This window comes from Cyprinodon tularosa, unplaced genomic scaffold, assembly GCF_016077235.1.
Source record: "Cyprinodon tularosa strain WSP-4 unplaced genomic scaffold, ASM1607723v1 ctg174, whole genome shotgun sequence".
In the NCBI taxonomy this organism is placed as follows: Eukaryota; Metazoa; Chordata; class Actinopteri; order Cyprinodontiformes; family Cyprinodontidae; genus Cyprinodon; species Cyprinodon tularosa.
The window spans coordinates 873410-895832 of NW_024038565.1; the positions used below are offsets into that span (position 1 = coordinate 873410).

General features: G+C 35.4%; 1 protein-coding gene across 6 annotated transcripts in view; it reads left to right on the forward strand.

Annotated features, from left to right (window-relative positions):
- The window catches only part of adcyap1r1a (adenylate cyclase activating polypeptide 1a (pituitary) receptor type I), a 39265-nt gene that overhangs the window by 12897 nt on the left and 3945 nt on the right, over window positions 1-22423 (forward strand). For 2 of the 6 annotated variants that reach the window (XM_038281730.1, XM_038281732.1), the window contains exons 3-14: window positions 5383-5476; window positions 11046-11156; window positions 11256-11359; window positions 11445-11542; window positions 13187-13319; window positions 16149-16302; window positions 16406-16466; window positions 17057-17126; window positions 17678-17769; window positions 18758-18838; window positions 21471-21600; window positions 21925-21966. In XM_038281730.1, coding sequence (XP_038137658.1) covers window positions 5383-5476; window positions 11046-11156; window positions 11256-11359; window positions 11445-11542; window positions 13187-13319; window positions 16149-16302; window positions 16406-16466; window positions 17057-17126; window positions 17678-17769; window positions 18758-18838; window positions 21471-21600; window positions 21925-21966 — 1170 coding nt within the window. Of the gene's footprint in view, window positions 1-5382; window positions 5477-11045; window positions 11157-11255; window positions 11360-11444; window positions 11543-13186; window positions 13320-16148; window positions 16303-16405; window positions 16467-17056; window positions 17127-17677; window positions 17770-18754; window positions 18839-21470; window positions 21601-21924; window positions 21967-22423 lie in introns of all 6 variants that reach the window. The other 4 variants (XM_038281729.1, XM_038281731.1, XM_038281733.1 and 1 more) reach the window with 2 other exon arrangements.

The following is a 22423-nucleotide window of genomic DNA, read 5'->3' on the forward strand; positions in this document are numbered from 1 at the left end:
AACATGTTTGATTTTCTTACGACCCTATTATTCCTGATTGGTAGGTGCTCATGAGAGGCTAACTGCCCCTCATCACCCCCAATACACTATACGACACACGATCAGGCTGAAGTCTGCCCGATCGAAAAATTCTCGCACGACGGGAGAATCGGCCTGAAAAGGACAAAAAATCGTACAGTGTATGCCTGGCTTTAAAGGATCCAACATATTTCATACTGAGCCAGAGGACTATGACTCTCAGGGAATGTCGAACCCATTTTTTTTCTTACCAAAGCCTTTTCCCAAAATGGCCAGGTATAGATTAAGGTGTAAAATCAATTAAGAATATCTAGCAAGGCTTGAAACTGTGTGTTCAGACTTTCTATTTAACCTAACTGAGATTGAGCTATGTTGCATTGAAAAACAGGCAGAAACAAAATTCATTAGTTGTGCGAAGCTCCTATAGAGCCCAATACCAAATGACTACCAGCTGTCAGTGCAGCAAAAGGCTGAAAAAAAAGTTATCTTTTGTACTAGCCATATTTCAAAAATAGTAAAGAAAACAACAATCAGAAGATCTAAAGCAACAGAAGCCATGCCAAACTACGGCAAGTAAGAGATAACACAGAATATGCAAGATTCGCTGCACAAAAGACTGGGATTGTGGAGGTCACAAAGACTCAAAGCCCCAGTATGTAGGATTCACACACTCTACAATAAGTAATTTACAATCAAGTAGTATGCTCTGGTGCCTACTACTGTAAGGAGTGTTATAAAACAATATCAACATCTCGCAAGAGTTCAAGTGTCCTATCAGGTGAAGCCTCCCATGACAGGTGTTCCAGGTATGTTTTTCTGGTAGGAGGTCCAGGGGGCTAATCTCTGATTAGACAAAAATATAGCTTTTTGGTCTAAATTCCATTTGTTTGTAAAATGAAGGATGACTACAACCCCAAATACACCATCACAACTGTGAAGCATGGAGGTGGAAACATAATTCTTTGTGGATGTTCTCCTGCAAAGATCACAGCATGACTAAATCATATTGAATGGAGGACAGATGGGACTACATATTGGGAGATCTTAGCCAACATTCTCCTTTCCCCAGTGAAGGGATTAAAGCTATGTTTGGCTGTTTTTCTTTTTGTTGTTTTTTTTCCAGCATGACAAGGACCTCCACAGGATATTCTCCATTTCAGCATATCAAGGTCCTGTGGTGGCCTAGCCAGTTTCCAGACCCCTTGAACCCAATCTAAAATATTTGGAGGGAGCTGAAAGTTTGTATTGCATAGCCACAGTGCCAAAACCTAAACGGTTTACAGATCGGCATGGAGGAGGGGTCCAAAATCAGTTCTGCAGTCTGTGCAAACCTTGTCAAAAAGGAATCAGATGCTTCAGAGGAAGCATCTGATTTCTTTACTTGCAAACAATGTATCAAATATAAATGTTTGTTTTTCTGATGTGCTAAATAATTCAGTCATACCATAAAATGCGAATGTGTAACTTGAAATTACATTGGGATTTTTCTCATTTTTTTGTTAAAGAGTATCCATGATAAAAAAATTAAAAAGGCTTATACTTGATTTTTACACACACACACACACATATATATATATATATATATATATATATATATATATATATATATATATATATATATATATATATATATATATATATATATATATATATATATATATATATATATATATATATATATATATATATATATATATAAAAACTGTTTTCTCACCCCTCGTGGGGTGGTATGTGTCATCCTCAAGCTCGGGTCCTCTACCAGAGGCCTGGGAGTTTGAGGGTTCTGCGCAGTATCTTAGCTGTTCCTAGGACTGCGCTCTTCTGGACAGAGACCTCTGATGTTTTACCTGGAATCTGCTGTAGCCACTCTCCCAGTTTGGGGGTCACAGCCCCCAGTGCTCCAATTACCACTGGCACCACTGCTGCTCTCACTTTCCACATCTTTTCTAGCTCCTCCTTCAGTCCTTGGTATTTCTCAAGCTTCTCGTGTTCTTTCTTCTTGATGTTGCTGTCGCTTGGGATTGCCACATCTATCACTACTGCCTTCTTCTGCTGCTTGTCCATCAACACGATGTCTGGTTGGTTAGCCATCATCATATATATATATATATATATATATATATATATATATATATATATATATATATATATATATGTATATATATATATATATAAACTGTTTTCTCACCCCTCGTGGGGTGGTATGTGTCATCCTCAAGCTCGGGTCCTCTACCAGAGGCCTAGGAGTTATATATATATATATATATATCTGTGTGTGGGTGGCTATGCTTTTATTGCCCTGTTGGGACAATTTCACAGAAATATGCATTTAGAGGACTTACAGGTACTTGTGGGGACCAGCAACTGGTTCCTAAGAGGAAGAGTGGGTTTGGGGGTTAGGTTTAGGACTAAGAAGTGAATTGAGGTTTGGTTAGGTTTAGAGTTGTGTATGTGTTGGTAATGGTTAGGGTAAGGATATAGGTTAAGGCGTAAATATTAATGCGAAGTCAATGGAACGTTCACACAAGAATAAATTGATGTGCGTGTTTTCTTGTATTTTATACATACTGTGGTCCATTTTCAAGACAAATAGCATTTTGGGGGAACCGAATAATCCTTGGGGGGTTGTTTGGACCCCGCAAGGGAAGATGCTGTTTTAGGGTCAGGGGTAATGTTTAGGACTAAGGTGTGAATTGAGTTTAGATTAGGGTTAGGTTTAAATACTAGCCCATAATGGTTAGGTTTAGGGTAGGCTGTAGAAATTAATGTAGGTTATGTGATGTGTGTGTAAACATTACAATTTCTTTTGGCAAGACAAATGTAACAGTTGTTTTGTCTTATATCTAAATTTATGATGTGAATTGTTTAGCAATGACTCTAATTGAAGAACTATCAGCAAAGATAGGAAAATACAAATATTACAATGAAGTTAGGAGCAGAAACTAACAGTGAAGCTCAAGCCTTCAGCAAGCAGAACCATATCTTCAACTTGATTGCATAAATTCAGAATAACACATTCATCCTTTTATCTGACAGCTCTGTCTGAATTTATGCCAAACATATCTTAGTCATCTGCATCCAATTATTTCTAATGTGGGAAGCTTTGCCTTCAGTATGCTGGTTACATGTTGCTTAGCAACATGGATACTACGTGTGGGTATGAAAGGTGCTTTTTCTTTTGAAACGGTATTGGAGAAAATGCATTATTAATTGACTACAGATATATGAAAAACCAATTATCAAAGAAGCGGCTGTTTTCTTTTGAATTTATTTATTATAGTTTATTAGAAATGTTAATGCTTCACAGCACATATTTCTCTTTTGATGCTCATATAATTAATAATTCACCATGTTTCAAATTCAAGATATGTGGGGCATTATAAGGAAGGAGGTGAATTCTTCATAATTTTCAAGCAACATCCCAATCTTAACAGTGTAGCAAAGCCCGAAGTGAGTTGATTTTAGATGCAGAGATTAAGTGATGAGTCAGCCATGGCTCAGAGGGTTGGGATACATTACACCTATCTTTTCACTGTGAGAAGGAAGGAGAGACTGAGGTTGTGAAATGGAGATTGGCCCCAAAGGAATCAGAAGAAACTTGGAGTCAGAAGATGACAGTGACTGCAAAACCTCTCAAAAAATACGTTCTATGTCTTTATTTACTTTGTTTGGCTTTTCTGAGAGCCATTTCTGATTATAGAATGTCTGCAAGTTGTGCCACATAGGTCTCTAATGAGAACATTAGAAACTTTGGGCTTTTAAAATTTCACTTGATATTTTAGTGAAAATTTTAAGTTTAAGTGTTATTTTTGAATGAATGAATGAATGAATGAATGAATGAATGAATGAATGAATGAATGAATGAATGAATGAATGAATGAATGAATGAACAGGAATTTTAATAAATAGAATTTTTTTCAGACAATGACAATGTATGACAAACAACAGCTGTATACGAATCAACCAAATAAACACAAAAGAGACTAGTTAACATCAACCAAACCAAACACCAATTTCCAAACTAGCTATATTCACCTGAACATACATAGAAACAAAACCCTCCCCTAAATAAACCTGTTGGTATATACAGCCAGATAAATGACATCAGTTAATGTAAATGGCTGAAAAGGGATATGAAGAAGTAAAACTTATTTTTCATATCTCTTCCTCTAATTGCACTTAAATTAACTGAAAGTAGAGTAACCTTCCTGTTAAACTTGTTTTTTATCCAATATTCACACACACAAAAAATATATACTGTATATACATATATACACAATAATATACATATACACACACACACACACAGATATATATATAGATATATACATCTACATACATAAATGAACATATACATACCTCCACAAACACATCAGTACAAAATCCACTACACCCTTGTACAGTACATCGGTACTCATAGCACTACAAACCCCAGAAACCCCCCAGTTATCAGTGCCAAAGCCCAACACAGTTCCTATTATTTTGAAGGCTGAGTAAAATATCTTGTTTTCTTTGTTTTCTGCCTAGAAAATGTTGCTTTTGATTTTAAAAAATCACCAATATAACAAAATCAGTAACACCAGAGACTTGTTGTTGATTTGTTCTTGATCTTTGCCAATTTTACATTACTCATTTCAGCTTTTTTAAAGTTTTAAAACCAAGTGGATCCAAAAAATGCAGTATGAGGGATAATTATCTCTGAGAGAATAAGAGAAATAGACTTCCATTGGTAATCTGGATATGTTGTTCTTTAAAACTGTTTTAAATAGTGGAATTCTTTCTTTACACATTGAATCCAATTTTTAAAATCTGGTTTTCAGTGCTTTTTCTTGTTATTGTTGTTAGATGGGATTTTGTCAGATAAAGATGGTTGTTCATGCTTTTATTTCTGTTTAAGGTTTGTTTTTAGATTTTTGGCTATGAAGTGCCTTTTGATTTTATCTAGAAATGTGATATTTTAAATCATTTCATATTTTAATTAATTTTAATCACTTGCATCAATTAGTCAAGATATCCAAGGTTAACACAATGATGTGTTAACCTTGGATATATTGATGTTGTGATGGTCTTCTTATAAAAGATAGTAAATAAAAAATGAATTAAAGCAATATTTTTGTGACATTTCAAATAACTGCTGAGACAACATTTTACATATTTTTAATGAGATATCATTTCAGTCCCTCTGTGCATTAAAATTCTTAAAGTGAAACTTTCAACCTTTAGTTTCTCCTTACTTTCGTAATTTTAACTTTTTTACAGATGTGTGCCAATTTTGTGTTCTTACATGGAGCTGGTTAGAGGAATGCACTTGTTGGTTTCTAAACCTATTTTGACATCAGTTTTATTTTCACTTGTTTTCTGTAGGCGGCATCCGAGTCCAAGGACTGTATAATGAAGCATGAACATGAGAAATGCATTGAAATGATGGAAATGCACAACCCAGATGGCCTTGAATTTGGTGAGTGAGGATGTGAAATGCCTGTATGATCATGAATACGTCTATGTGCATAAATTGACAGTAGGCTGTTGCCTTTTACGGTTTCCAAATTCAAATTCTGTGCATCTTGGGAAACTCAGTGGACACTCAGAGGATCCTTTTGATGAAAGCCATGCCTCAGCCTTCATGGATCATTGGAAAGGCTCTGCTTTTTTCCACTAAGTGATTTAGCATATTACAGGCTTGAAAATACTTTTTTTTAAATGTGGCGATAAAAGATGATGTTTTATGTTTACATTCCAAACCACCGTTCTCATAAAGGCTGTCGAACAGCATATGCTGCTTTCTGTTAGTCGACAAAAAGAAAATAATTGCTCGACTGTTCCGGTAGGCTTCTTTCTGATTTTTTTTTTCCAATGTCACCTTTTCTCGAAAACACAGGAATCTTGTCATGTGGTTCATGGAAGCAATTATTTTCTTGGCCATGGATTGTGGTTTTCATTAGTGTCTGGTGCAGGCCTCCTGCTGCCTAAAATTTGTACAACAGACTGGAACTTCCTAACTGCTCTGTGACTCACCCCTTTGCTGACAGCCCCCAAAAGATTTATATTATGGGGCAAATAACCTTTAACATGCAATAGAGTTGGAACTTCAGCTCATTGATTGAAAATTATCATATAAAAGATTATTTAGCTGAGTATTGTTATATTGCACTGAAAAGCTTCACGTTGAACAAAAAGAAGAGAACCTTTTCAATTCCTTCTTTGAGATTATGTGGTGTTGTGAGTGGTTGCACTTTCCTGTTCAGTTTAGTCTAATGCCTGTTTAACATCAAAGATCCTGTTGGGTTTTTTTTCTTCTGTTATTGAAACAGTATGTCAGAGTTTTTTTTGTTAAAACTTTCCACTGTCGGCACACTCTGTCATATGTTGGCCCTCCATGACCCTTTAAATGATCCCTGTCTCTCCCTGTCCTTTTAAAGATGCTATTCTGCTCTTTCTGCTGACAGCAAATCGTTGGAGGAAGAATATAAAGGTGCCTGCTTTGCAGAGATCAGTCTAGCAGTCTTAGAAAAAAGCTTAACAAAAAGAGGAAAAGAAAAGAATGAACAATGAATATTATAGAAATGTGGTTCTAAAACTTATTTGTTTGGATTGTTCTGGTTTTTTACTTTTCCAGGTAAAATGTTAACAATGATTTATTATGGAGATCAGTTGGTTTTCACCTTTTATAATGCATCTCAACCAATAACTTTTAACAGGATTTCTCAGTCCTGATTCCGATGCAGTTATTGTAATTATTTAAATTAGCTGCTATTCTTGGAGAGGAAAACTAAACCAATCAAAATGTATATTAGAATTCGATAAACTGGCTAACATCTGTCTGATGTTGAATAGAAAAATGTTCAGTCTCTTTGTGTACAGAGTAACAGAAATTCTTAATAATCTAATCATAAGTAAGAACATCCTGTTTGACTATGGTTGAACCCACATTAAAAAAATTTAAATAAATCATTCACTCAAGGGATTAAAGGAGAAAATTACTTCTGTCTTGTAGATCCCTTTGCATGCTCCCAACACCCTGCATGTGGAGAAAATGTGTTGTGTGCATTCTGAATGTTTCCTGCCCAGTAAAGATTCAGCATGCAGTAAGATCTTGTTTTAGATGGCCAACGATGCAGACAGAGTCTTTTATTAAGCCTTACCTCTGTGGCTCAGTGCGGCTCATTTGGCTCTGATTTGCCCTTTAAAAGGTAATTGGCTTCGTGTCAGGCTCAGCAGACAGAACCAAAACAGATTAGCGAGGCAAGCAGAGAAGGAAAAGGTCTGCAAACTCATGCACACTCACATGTGTAGAGATGCATGCACACACAGATGCATCCTCACCACAAAACACATTGAAGACACAAACAATATTGACCTGGTGCAGCAGAAACAATGAGACAAAACGGAAGATAAAGTAGATAAAGAGTCAATTTAGCCAAAATTGTAACCAACCAAAGGAGAAAGGAAGAAGTATTTGGTTAAAATGCAATGAATTGAACAAATGTTATACACTATATATGGACCTTCACAAAGGTATCATAAAAACAGCATAAATCAGGTTTTAGGCTACTGTCACATTAGATAATATTGATGAGTGGTTCTCTTATTCACCAACTAAATTGGTGCAATTTGGCGTACTTGTGCTTAAATACCTCAAACAAAGGGTTACGTTTGAAACTTGTGCAAATTCTAATTTGAGCACAGCAGCAAAAGCAGCCGATTTTGCCCCATATTGTGACTAACACCTATAGATAAAACTCACGTATGATCTTGATCATAACCAGATTTTAATCAATTGTTCATTGGCATGAGGCACACCTCTGGTAAAAAAAATGTCATTAAAATTTGTTCATAACATTTCAGGTAATCCTGTGAACTTATAAACAGTACACCCTTTTCTTATGTTTTTGTATTTTTTTCTTCATTAGAATACTTTGGTAGTTTTTTAATTTGATGTTTAAGCTGTCCATAATAACTGCCGTTATCCTCTGGTTAAGGGGGAAATACGTATTTTACCAATTAACCCTATCTTACAATGTTAAGAATCCTGTATCCAGATTATGATCTGGATCATCACCAAAATTGAATGAATTTTCCTTGGTATGGGACGCACTTCTGGTATGAAAAATTCTGAAAGAAAAAAAGTCTATGATAGGGTTGAAATGTGCAAAAAGCTATCAAAACCTTTGTTGGTTTGTGTCTGGAAATGTACCAGACACAAACAATCCAATGTCCAACACCTGTGATGAATTGTAATGCAGCTCATTCTTGTCTGTAATGTCTGGACAGAATTTAGAGACCTGAAAGCTCAACCGACCCCAGGAAGAACCGTCATAAAAGAGTTTGTTAATTAATAAATTGGTGTTGCGGGAAATGACGGAAATTCGAATCACTGTAGGAAGAAGAGCAGGGTAGTAGCCAAGAACAACTCAGTCATGTTAGGGTGCACTAAATAAAAGCCACCAGCCTCCAATGCCAGAAGATTACACTGGCTCTGAAGATTGACCTTAGTGGCTGTGTTTAGATGATTTGGATCACTGTTTGTCTAATCCAAATCCTGAAAGGGCTAGACAGGACAAAGGCTAGTGAGGAACTATAGTCATTTCTGTGATTGTGCACAGGGAAATAGTCCATGTGGCAGAAGTTTCTAGTCCAGGATTCAAGCAAGAGAGTCACATTAATCAGGCAGAGGTTTTTAGAGGCAAACAAAAGGCAAGGCAGGAGGCCAATATCCAGAGGTCTGGAATAATACAGATCAATATCAGGAGGTCGAAACTAGGAATTCTGGATGGTCTAGTCACACAAATGCCTTTCAAGAATCTGGCAGTTCAGTTACATGCACACTGGGAGAACCAGACATATATAGTGCTTCTCCCAGTGCCGCAACTCCAAGTAATTGGAGCTGTCTCAGGTGTAACTACTCAGACCTTAATTGGCAGTACCGCTGAGGGAGCAGGAAGTGAAGTCATGGGATTGAACACAGCTGCTTTCACGGAAGAAACAGACAGGAAACATTTAGTTGATCCTATCAGTAATATTGATGTGTTATTTTAAACGGGGGGAAAAATATGGAAGCTGAACAAAGCTGCACAAATCAATGCACGAAAATCCAAGTGAGCATTGTGAGTTGCGCTCTTGTCCCCACAAAGCTTGCTTACAGAGCAAGCTTTGAGTACAGTACTTTTTGGTTCCAGTCATGTTTGGTCAGAATAGAATGGAAATAGAAGGAGACAGATCCAGACATAGAAAAAAAACAAAGATACAAAAGTTTACTAGCTCCACAGGCGGCCTCGTCCAGGAAAGACACAGCCCAGTTCCCATGTCAGAGGATGAAAGAGAGCACATATAGTTAGTCACAGTGAGAGAAACAGGACTACACTAGACACAATGTTAATATCAGCCACATTAGATCTATGTCCTTTTTTAATCATTGACCTTATATCTGATCATAGTCTTGATGTTATGAAACACGTTTAAACAAATATATTGAGATTTTATTGTCACAGATGTGACACATCCAAACTATAATTTCCTTCAAGAGAGTAGACAGCAGAGGAAAGGTGACACCGTGTTGAGCTTGCTAAAAGATTCAGTAACGTGTGAAAAGGTATTTCTGGACAAATTTGAATCTCCAGGTTAAGAGCCCAGGCCAAGCACGTTCTTAGTTATCTACAGGCCCCCCATGTTTAAAACAAAGGTTTTTGGTAATTCTAATAGTTTTTTCTGTAATATATGTCAAATATGACTGCTAAATTGTTGTTGGACACTTCAACATTCACATTGACAATCCTGACAACAGAAGTGCAATTGAACTATGTGATACTCCTAGAAACTTTAGTTTAACTCATCTTGTTAAACAGCAAACCCACAAACAGGGGCATATTTTTAGCTATATCACCAGTGAGGGTGTAAACATTTCTAAAGTGTATGTACAGGATGTTTCCCTATCCTACCACTTTTGGTCAGAGACTGAAACTGATTTTTTCAACCTTTTTGAAAAAATCAGAATTTTTCACCTTAAAGACATTTGGAGTGCATGCATTTAAAAAATGGTTAAGTGTTTTTTTTCTGGAAAAAAAGATACATCTTTTTCCAAATTTTTCCTTTATTGATAAATTCTGTTATGTTTGCTGTTGTTGTTTGATTACCATCCTAATATTCTCTGTAATTTTCTTTTTGTACTGATTGATGGTGGACTCTACTTCAATATCTCAGGTGGAATATGATATAAGGGTGAATAATTCACACAGAAAAAAATCTAATCAGTCTGAACTGATTACACTGAGGTTCCAAAGCATGAAGTTATATTTCATATGTTGCCCTGCAACTACTGTCAAATTTTAATCATAAAAACTGTGAGGCTAATTAACCATTTTTTCTCCTGCTACTCTTTCTTCACTTTCTCCTTCACAACTTGAAATGTTAAATACCTTCTCCTCATAGCTAGATGGAATGTCAGAGCTCCTCTTTGATAGTGGTATTGATTCATTTTGCATTTAAAATGTCCATTGCCTAAAGAGCCTACTGCTGCCCTCCGTGTTCCAGTGGTTGAATACGCAATTTTTGGGTGTATTGTTATCCCCGACTATGAACCTTATAACAGGAAAGAAGGCTCATCCAAATATCTTTGTGTAAGAGGGTTGAACATTATCTTTTATGTTATGTTTTCTTCCTGTTTAGAACAATTAATTGAGCAACTTTGTCCAACTCGTAACACCAGCCTGATTTAGGGATGTTATCCCTCTCATGAGGCCAACATGACCATGAGGCCAACAAGACCATGAGGCCAATGCTCTAAAGATTATTATGTTCAGAAAAATATACCCACCATGACGCACCCAGAGCCTAGATATGTTTGTTAACATAATTATAAGCCTTTGTAATCTTCTCAAAGATATTTCCGTGCATGCTTGAAACAACAAATCAAATGGGACATTTTATCACTTGAAAGGAGAGTTCAATGCACGTTTAATGAACCATGGGGCAAAATCCAAATTCTAGGAAAGCATTGATTATAATGCTTGATACTTGACCATGTCTTTCAGTGTGTCCATGGATGTGGGATAACTTAACCTGCTGGCAGGCTGCTGATGTTGGAGAAGTTGTGACGGTCAAATGTCCCGAACTCTTTCATGACTTCATGACCCCTGAAGATGGTAGGTAGCCTGATAATCTAATATAACCCTTCCTAAATTCCAAAGTAGGATTTTTTTTCAGCTTTCTTAAGGCATAAAAAACACGGCTTTAAATTTCAGAAATCGGGAGGGTGAATCGGAACTGTACAGAAAATGGCTGGTCAGAACCTTATCCTCACTATGTGGATATCTGCTTTCTTTACGAAAATGGAACACAAAAGCCTGTATGTAGCTTTTTATCTTGTGTACATAATTAAAACATTGTTTATAATCCCGTCATGAACACTAATTGTTGTTCTCAATCATCAGGACCCATATTTTGAATCTGTCAAAGCCCTTTATACAGTCGGGTACAGCACATCACTGGTCTCTCTAACAACAGCCATGGTCATTCTCTGCAGATTCAGGTGAGTTTTGAAACAAAATAACTAAATACAGAGAGATTAAATCTTTGTTTTTAGCTCTCTCTATACAGTCGTTAATTTCTGCTGATACAATGATAAACTTAAATCAAGCGCTGCAGGGTGTCTGTTCCACAAGACACATTTAATCTCAGTGGGACTCCCTAAATAAACTAATTAAAAGGCTTCATCTAAGCAATTCAATTTAGTGGTATGTGTTTCTTGTCTATTATAAAAGAGCAGCAATATGTTCTTTCGGTGGAAGACAGAATAGTCACTAAGGAGTCAAATACTGGTGTTGCTTCTGAATTATATTAAGCTAAAATCCAATATTTTTACAGCCATTATAATCAGTAGTAAATGTTTGAATTCAGAGCTGAATCTAAATGATTGGTCAGTGGTACTAATTCATTGCATTTAAATTATGGTTGGTTTTTTTTGCCTTTGCTGTCGACTGGCAATTTCTAACAAGCATTAACTGTATGTATAAAGTCACTTCCCTCACACGTGGGGGAAACATGGACGAAATTTTGATTTCAGAAGTAGGGGAAAGCAAGTCTGCAGTCAGCACTGTCACGAACCAATCACAGACCTGATTCAGTGGTGCATCAGATGTTTGTAAAGCGAGTTTCTCAGGAGTGACAGCGCTGATTTATGATCAGGCAATTGTTTCCACTCCACACCACAAAGCCTGTTAACTAGCCTCTTGTACTCAGCTTCTTGTCCATCTTTGATGCACCTGACTACAGAGTCAGCTGAGTGTTTCTGCTTATGACAGGAGCCTGTCTTGCACTGGAAGTTGGAGATGTATCTTTCCCCTGCATAATATGTTTTGCCTTTGTAGTCATTGGTGTGAAACAAATTAAATGAGATAATTTCTTAGATAAAAGGAAATTGTGTATTTCAAACAGGTGAATGAAAAAAGTAAATGATAACACAGCATAATGAAATAATAAAATCATAATACCACCAAGTTGAAAAATAAAATTACTAATATTATCTTTTTCTCTAACATTATTCTGTGAGTTTATAATTAACCATATGCACAGCTTTCCATATTTTCTTTTATTGTATTGTCATTATTATTATTGTTGTTATTATCATTATTCATTTATATTTGTGCTTTTGTATATATTAATGCCTATGCTAAGCTTTGTTTTGTTACACAGTTTTCCACTCTCCATGGATATCTGGATATGTAGCTACTGACAACACACAAATAGGAGGTTGCAGGAGGTTGCATCCCTATAAGTTTTACTGCAAAGAGTGAAAAGCTTTGGTTGCTAAAAACCCAAAATGTAATCAACTGGTAGCAGAGTCCTCCCATAGTACAGTTTCCTTCTCCTGAGTCCAGGGAAATTATTTAATTATTATTATTTTAGAATGTGCTACGTCATACAAAAGATTAGTAAAAAAGTTGATATAATGACACAATAAGTAAAGCAATAGCTTAGACTCATGGTAATTTGTACTCTAACCTGTACAACTACTAGGTTACTATTATTGCAATAAACAACAAAGCTTGCTCGATTTCAAACACATATGAAGGGGAAAACTTTTGAATTATGGTTTTATAAATAGAACCCATTCTTTCAGCTCAAAGGATCATAAAATGTGCATTATTTCACTGTGCTCGCTATCTCTCTGCAGGAAGCTGCACTGCACCAGAAACTTCATTCACATGAACCTGTTTGTGTCCTTCATCTTGAGAGCCATCTCCGTCTTCATTAAGGACGGCGTGCTGTACGCTCAGGAAGAAAGTGACCACTGCTTTGTGCATACAGTCAGTTACCACTGTTGATTATCATATATCCTGGGTGGGCTTTTAGTGACAAGAATGTGGGTGTGTGTGTCTGGGGTTTTCACTAGAAGAAAAGGAAAATCAGCTGTCCTTGCTTAGCTATTAATGAGAATTTAATTCCAAATTGCAAGGTTAATTACCTTATTTACATCAATCTGAAGCAGATAATTACATAACAGGATTTTTATTGTTTTAAGTAGTCCCTTCTCAGACTGCACATTTGCTGCCAGAAATGAGTGAAGGGAGTTTTGATGTCGATGAATACTTTTCCAAGTCCGATAAAATAATTGAACTAAAATCCACCGTAAGATCAAATATATATAACTAAATCATTAGGGTCGTTACAAACATATTCTGCTGTTTTTCCTGGCCTTTGCATTTTTAAGGAACCTTAACCAAAAATAACTCATTGTGCCTATTTTCATAAGAAGGCACGATAAGTAAACCTAATTAATGAGGATGTATAATGGATTTGGGAAGGCCAACTGAATTTTACAGCAGACCATAACCAAATGGATGCCTGTTGTTATCTTTTCTTTAAATGTTCCCCTTTACCTCTGTTGCCATAGTGATTGTGAGGTCGTCATCACGGGGAGAATTTGAATTAGATCACTGCTGTAATTGTGTGACCCCACTCTAAATATGAACACCATTCATTAACAAGGGGTCACTAGACTGCACTTCACCTGACATTAAGGGGGGGTCATTTCTCCTGGTAGTACATTCAGTACATGCAACATTTAAGAGGAATTAGAGGTAATTACTAATCATTGATGACTGGACTGACCACATCTGTTTATACAGTAATTATTATGAATCCAGACATGTTAGTTTAGCATTTGGAGTAATCAGAGTAATAAAAAAAAAACATAATTTAAAGCAGAATTTAAAAAAAAAATTTCACAGTTTAGTACTATCTCAGCCTTTACTTCCTCTTCCTGGAGCACCTCCTCTTCTTGCATCAAATTAACCCCCTGCTGAATGTAAAGTTAAACTGGAGTAAGATGTTAATAAAGAAGCAGATCAGGAATTTAGCCAAATTCTGGATGCAAACGCATTTATTCCTCTTGAACTTTTACGCATTTTGCTTCTTTCCAGCCAAATCTTCAATGTAATTTGTATTATGGGAATCAATAAATATAACTTCTTGCTTTTTTGTTAAGCAGGAGAATTAGTCATGCTTTTCCAATGTTTTTTAGTTTTTATAATGACCTGAAAATCCTGTGATGCCTCGGTATTTAGCCTCATTTGACCATATATGGTAGATCCCCAAAGACGTTCCAATGCAACTAACTGCCCTCGGAAATTACCTTATTAGTCATTTGAGTTCACATGAGCATAATCTTAATATAATACCTATGTTCTTTGTGTAGCCTCAGATGTTTTAGAGAGAAAAGAGAAAAAAGAAAAATATGTTGTTAGACAACACTGTTTAAAAAAAACAAAAAGTAAAAAACATAGACAATGGTCAGAGCGATCATTCTGCAGGAACAAGGAAAGTTATTAAGGCTAATATGAAGGTAGATGGGTTGAGTTAAATACAGCTTATTCCGAAAAAAAAACTTGCTACAAACTGCATGACTTTAAGGGAAGAAATGCCTTCAACAGGATAATGAACCTAATCGCAGCCAGAGCTAAAATAGGGGGTTAAGAAGAAGTACATTTGTAATGTAATGGCCCAGTCAACGTCCAGACCTATTTCATTCTGTGGATCCGTAGCAATTCTTTACAATCATTTCTTCATGCAAAGACTTTCAAATCTAAGCAAAATGAAATAGGATTATATGGTGATAATATATTAGAAGTTATACTCATGCCGTAAACATCAAACAGTAAAATATGATGAATGAAGAGTTTGGAAAAGAGAAATGAGAATTAAAAGCAGCAGGTTCTCACACCAGAAAACAGCCTTGGATAAACTGATTAGACACACCTTACTCTTGGTCTTAGCCATGCTGTGTCACCTCTTAATGAGGTCAATAGATTAGTAGATCTCACGACCTGTTGCTCTGAACCTCTCGTTTCCCTGCTCAGTCGAGGGGAAAACCTATCCCTATCTCTCTCTCTCTCTCTCTCTCTCTCTCTCTCTCTCTCTCTCTCTCTCTCTCTCTCTTAATCTGTCTGACTCAGCATTCAGAAAACTCTTAGCAGTACTATTCTGTGACATCCTCAGGGCCTGTGCACAAGGGCATGCCTGAAAAATCTTATTTATTAATTGCCAAGAATATAGATGCAATTAAAAAGCTCACATTGCAGATATAAAATAGAATAAGACATAGAATCTACTACAGTGTACATCTTACTGCTAAAGGTCATTGATAATCATTGCAGTGTGACGGACAAGAATGGATTTAGCCTAAGATTGAACAACTGAGCATGAATTATACATTCAGGTTATCCCTAAAGCTGACTAAATTGTAAATGACCATAGATTTGTGATATTTTTGCACGTTGGCATTTATTTTAATGTGAGCTTGCCGCTAAATTGAAACTCAAACAACCAAAGAATTCTGCACTTAAACCTTCCCTCTGAGGTCCTGAAGCATTGATCTGAAACATCAGGTTTCTGGGTTATATAGGTAATCCTGGTGAAGGGTTAATGCAAGGATGGGAATTAGTTATTCTAATTAACTACTTATTTTTGCCCACAAATACTGTTTAAACTGGGTAGGAAGTCAAAGGGGTAAAGCAGCAGGTCTAGATAAAGATTTGATGTCTGTTTCCAAATAATCTGCACAAATCACAGTTTAAACAGAATGTGTTTTTCAGCCTGCTACTCTTAGAGCCCTGCTCCTGTGTTTCCTCATTCAGGTGGCGTGTAAAGCAGTTATGATTTTCTTCCATTATTGCGTGATGTCCAACTATTTCTGGCTGTTCATCGAAGGCCTGTATCTCTTTACTCTGCTGGTTGAGACTTTCTTCCCTGAAAGACGCTATTTCTACTGGTACACCATTGTAGGCTGGGGTAAGCAGCACTTTCTTTTTTAAATAGAAAGATGAATGAAAATATTTTCCAGTGGTTTAATCTGTGTTTGTTATGCTTAATCACTTCTTGTTATTGAGAGCAGGAACTCCTACTATTTGTGTTACTGTCTGGGCTGTTCTGAGGCTTCATTTCCATGACACGGGGTATGTAACACATTTTTCTGTGTCTGTTCATATGTGTGTACATAAGTACCTACATGCAGTTTGCAACCATTGCTTTATGATTGGATGCTCTCACATATTAGTGAGAAGGCTTCTCCCATAGGAATATTTTTCTTTCAATGAGACATATTGAAAAAAATTATGAGCTGAGCACAGAATCAGTATATCCAATCACTGGGGAGTTGGCTTCTCTTGTGTAATGTTCAATGAAGGCACCAGAATTGTAATCTCCATATGAAATTCATGGAAAATAATTTTTCAAGCATTTCTTTTTTTGGCACCAGATCACCTTGAAGTGACATAAGCATGACAACTACAATACAGTATTTATATCTAGACTAATAAAGACAGACTCTTTCAAAAACAGCCTGAGACAATGTGTGTCTTTCCTAAAGTACCACTCGTTAGATTTCTTTTTGCAAATTCCCTATGTTCATAGAATACAGGGTGAATATGCACTGGTAAATTTAGGCACATTTCTAGTTGATGACAATCATCTGTGAACTGAATTGGAATGATGTTAAAGGGAGTTTCAGTGCCCATTTCATTGAAATGCTGGTCATCCTCTACAGATGCTGGGATACGAATGAGCATACTGCCCTCTGGTGGGTGATCAAAGGACCCATTGTGGCTTCAATAATGGTAGGTTCACTATTTCCTAAATAAATGAACTACAATTAACAAATTTGATAAATTTGGCTAATATTTTTTTCAATGAATCAACATGATATTGAAGGAATTTGATGCCTGACTGTGTAAAACATTAAGAATCAGTAAAGACTAGCAGTTGATTACAAATAACATTTTCCAGCGTTTTATTATCATTACACTGTCACTAGTACAGAGCAATGAAATGATCACACTGCATTTAACCCATTCACTTGGGGAGCAGTGGCCTGCCATTGTGCTACACACGAGGAGCAGTGTGGGGTTAAGCGCCTTGCTCAGGGACCCAGAGTGGCAGTCCGTGGGAGTGGGGCTTAAATTCAGAACCTCAGGATTCCAAGCGCGATGCCCTAACCACGAGGCTGCCACTCCCCAAAGCAGGCATTAATGTGAAGGGTCTTGCCTAAGGGCCCACACTAGCAACCCCCCCAATATATATATATATATATATTGTAAAATTATATTTATAGAATATTTATACTGACATTATCTGTGTGCATATATATATATATTTTTTTTTTTGGCAGATTAATTTTGTCCTCTTCGTTGGAATTATCATTATCTTGGTGCAAAAGCTGCAGTCCCCTGACATTGGAGGAAATGAGTCCAGCATTTATCTGTAAGTTGCATTAAACAAATTACATTAGAAACTATATGCTTATAGTAGTCAAATATTTAAGCAATCATTTTAAGATGTATTTTTGATGGCTTTTTTGTATTATACTCCCATGTATTTTTGATAAAGTGATACATTTATTAACTTGTTTTTGTTTTTTTGTTTGTTTGTTTTAATTAAAAAAACCCTGGATAAATTAGGATTTTAATATGTTTTATGTCTTAAAAACACACTAGTGAGTCATACTGATGTCCTAAGGCACAAATATTGGGCAGTGTTTTTTTTTTTTTTTCTCAAAAGTTGTATTTTTATATTATTAAATATAAATTATGTTGTGTAAGATATTGGTGGACAATCCTACAGTTGTGCTTGAAAGTTTACATACCCTCCATTAAAGAAAGAAAAAACAACAACCCTTTGAGGCAATCACTGAAATCAGCTCTTTTCTGTAATGTTCCATCAGACTTATCCCCCTATTGACAAGTTTTTTAATTTTTTTTAATAAAAATTCTAAATCTATATTTTATTTAATTTAATAAGTTTGTATTCATGTAACTTTTTTCAGTTTTGTGTTTGAATTTCTAATGTGAATTTATCATTTTCTTTAATGGGAGGCTATGTATACTTTCAAGCACAACTGTACTTCAATAATTAGTGCAATACAGAATAAAAAACAACCATCTTCTTGACGCAGCTAAGTATTAAACTGTCTTATAACTTGTTGTGTCCACCTTTCTTTTGCACTCACATGTACTACCTGTTGCCAAGAAGCCTGAGGCTTTTTGTGATGTTGTAGTTTAGTCAGACATCACTCCTGGTCAGCTCCCACAGGACTGTGTATTTTAAAGCTCTGCTGATAATGCCATTCTCGTCTGCTGCTTGGATCCAGGCGTGCGTGTCAGACTGTGAAGATGAGTGCTCGTGTGCGAGACTGCATCCCTAAAGACATTGTCTTTGTTGTATTGTGTGTTGTCTTTGTGCTGTATAGCAGCTGTGCTCAGAAATGCTTCAGTGAGCCCACACAGGCTGTTCAGCATTCGTGCAGGATGTCAGAGTTATCCACCATCACACTGTAAGTGTGAGTGTGTATGTGTGTGAGTGGCTTCTTTATGTTGACTGCATGTATGTATATATGTTTGTTTGTATTTGTTTTATGCCTGGAATTAAAAAATATATATATCATAAATTTTAACAAACAAAATTTAAAAGGAAATTCAAATTAGTGATTGAGAATTCCAAGTGAAATGTATGTGTTTTTGTTTGTTTTCTTTAATTTTGGTTTGGAAATTTTAGAATATTTTCATCTAAATTCTTTTTGTAAATTTTGATTGCAGGAGAAAAATCTAATAAGATGAGAATTAGAATTAGATAAGATGGTTGCAGAAGACGGTTTGCAGTTTCTGAAACAGGAAAATCATTTTTCACTTTAGACTGAGAAGCAATAACAAACAATAACGCATTAATCCATTTATTTAAGAGCTGATTTTAGACTTATATATAAGATAATTTTATGAAGTTCTTTTTAAGCTACATGTTTTGTACATATTAGGTTAGACTTGTTCACCGCAGTTGGGAAGAATATGTAATAGAATAAAAAGAGGTGTTTTCATTTAGGTTTGAAATCTATTTCAGCCTTTTTGAGGAGGAGCCAAAGTATAAAAGAAATGTATATAAAATGAAATGTCTGTTTAGCTCATAAAAACATAAAATGATTAGGACCGATATTCCTCTTTATTCATTTTTTTTCTTTTTTTGTGCCATAGATTTCAGATATAGTGCTTATTAATTCAACTCAGTTCATTTATATAGCGCCAATTCACAATACATGTCATCTCAATCTCACTTTACAGTTCACCAGATCATACAGTTAAATTGATTCAAATGTTTCCAGAAAATTAAATTAAATTAAAACTGGGCCAAGTTGTGAACCAGTTCAGATAAAAGGCCAGCTTCCACCATTTTACTTTTTTTGGAAGGTTTTCCCCTAACTAAGCTCCATGAATCTCTATCCACTCCAACCTGCTTCCCTGTCAATATTGAGGAAAAGCAAAAAGCAACACAAGTTTCTCAATGGTAATTAGTCTGTTGAATATTGTTATAATATGGTTAATTCATAAGTTCCAAAGTGAAATAAATAGAACTGGATAAATTACACCATCGAATAAATACAATAGAATTACATTTAAAAACAGTTTTAAACCAGAGGGGATTTGTTTAACTGATTGGAATTTGTCATACTAGTTTGACTGTAGAATTTTATGTTAGCAAGGTTGTTGTTGTTTTTTTCTTGTAATGAAAAGTGAAGAAGAAAGCTCTAAAAAGGTAGTTCTATGTGAATGTTATGGATTAGATGCAGTGCCACCAAAGGAAGTTTGATATCAGAAGCAGACATACTTTAATAATCCCAGAGGGAAATTACTAAATAATCCCAGAGGGAAATTACTTTATGTGGACAATATGCTCAGCTGCCAAGGGCTGCAATAAAAAGGGAGCCAAAACGATTTGCTTTGATTTATAAATAAAAAAAAGAGTACATTCTAAATAATACATCTAGAGTTAACATGTAGAACATAAATTTTGCTTATACATTTTATTTATTTATTTATTTTGGTTCAATTTGTCTGTCAGCTTCTAGATTTCACCACTGTGGCATGTTGTAAATTAGTTTAAACTTTAAATTGTTAGAATCACTTGACCATAAAATTGAACATGTTGGACAGAAAGATTACTTTAGTTGTAATTTTAAATAAACCACTGGGCTGTCAATAAATGTGTAAAAGACACATTTACTGGTTTAATCTGGATGCTTCCTTTTGAATAGCTCTTGGCTTTCTACCTAAATCTTCTAAATTTACTTATTTGAAAAGTCCTGTTTGCTTTCTAGTGCTCTAAAATTGGTGTGTATTAAATGAACACATCCCCATAGCTTAAGGTGTCTCCTCGATATTTGAGGATGAACATGTATTTGGCTAAGAGTTACTTTATTCGTTGATTGATATTTTGGGTTTTAAGACCCAGATCAACTGATGAAAATATTTGCACAGCTGTGTCTTTATTGTATTTGTGTACTTGTTGTCTGTTTGTTTTCATTTTTTGTCTTTTGTATTTCCATCAGTCATAGTGTAAGTGTAGCTGGGTTTTTAATGCATACCACAAAGATAAAGGCCTGAAAATGTATTAAATAAAGAAACATGCTTTAAGAAAAGTAAAATAACTCTATATTCTTATTGCCAACAAATATGCCATATTTTCTAGTACACTATTAAACAGGTAAGAAAAGGATTTAAGAAATTTGTTTTCATCGTGAACAATTTAAGAAAAAGCAATACTTAAGTAAGAATGAATCACTTATACATTTTTGAGATTTATTAGAAAATAACATCATTGTTCACTGATCTATACCTTTTAGATAAAAAAAACAAGTTTATACATATTTTTAGGGGATTTATTGACAATAAGAAATAATTGCATATGATCATTAGAGATTATAAGAGACAGTAATAATTGTGAAATCTATTCCATTAAGATATACTTTAATCAATTTGAAATTATGGCTTTAATTTATGGCATGTCACACTGCATCAGTATACGACGTATTTGTCTCATCTGAGTCTGAACAACAGCAATAAATTCACTTTAAGTAGATTTTTTGTGGATATTAAAAAGTTTAAATAATGACATTTTGTTGGTGTGTGTGTGTTTAGTCGTCTAGCACGCTCCACTCTTCTTCTCATCCCCCTGTTTGGGATTCACTACACTGTGTTCGCCTTCTCGCCTGAGGATGTGAGCAAGAGGGAGCGGCTGGTCTTTGAATTGGGTCTTGGATCCTTCCAGGTTTGTTTTCTCCTCTTTCCAAAACATAAGGTTCAAGTGACAGCAGTCCAATAATGAATTAAAGTATTTACTCTTAAACAGTTTTTAACCATAGTTTAGTTAGAAACCACATTTTAATCTGTGTTGTAAACAACGACAAACATTTGTATTCTTTTTAGAATTTTCTTTGCAAACTAATTGTAGAATAGCCTCAAACCCATTTTTTTTTTTCCTAGATGTCATATTTAACAGTCAGTTATGACAGTTAAATATTAGCAAATGTTTTAACATTTATCCATGTAGTGTTACGCTGTTGTAATTTGTAATTTTCATGTTTCTTCTCAGGGCTTTGTGGTAGCTGTTCTCTATTGTTTCCTTAATGGAGAGGTAAGCTGTTATAAAGTCTTTCTCAACTTCTATCTCATTCTCTTTTTTATATCTATCTTTATATAAAACCCTATTTTCTGTTAATGCTTTGTAAGACTGATCTCCACAGACTTAAATGCAAATAATTCAACTATTTTTTTAACCACACACACAATAACATACTCATTCTCATATTTTATATCTGTAGTCAGGACCATGTGTTTACTCCTATTGACTTTCATTGATTTTTCAGGCATTTTCAACCCTTTCTATGCCCTAACCCTAAAACTGATCCTAACCATTACATGTGCATACCTCACCCAAACCTTAACCCAATGCCTCCTTAGCCCCTAAACTTAGCTTAACATTAGCAAAATAGCTTGAGAGGACCAGCAAAAATGTTCTCTCTTTGTAAAACTGTCACCAAGGAATTTTTTTATGAAAGTTCAAAATCAACATTTTATTTTACTAAATTATT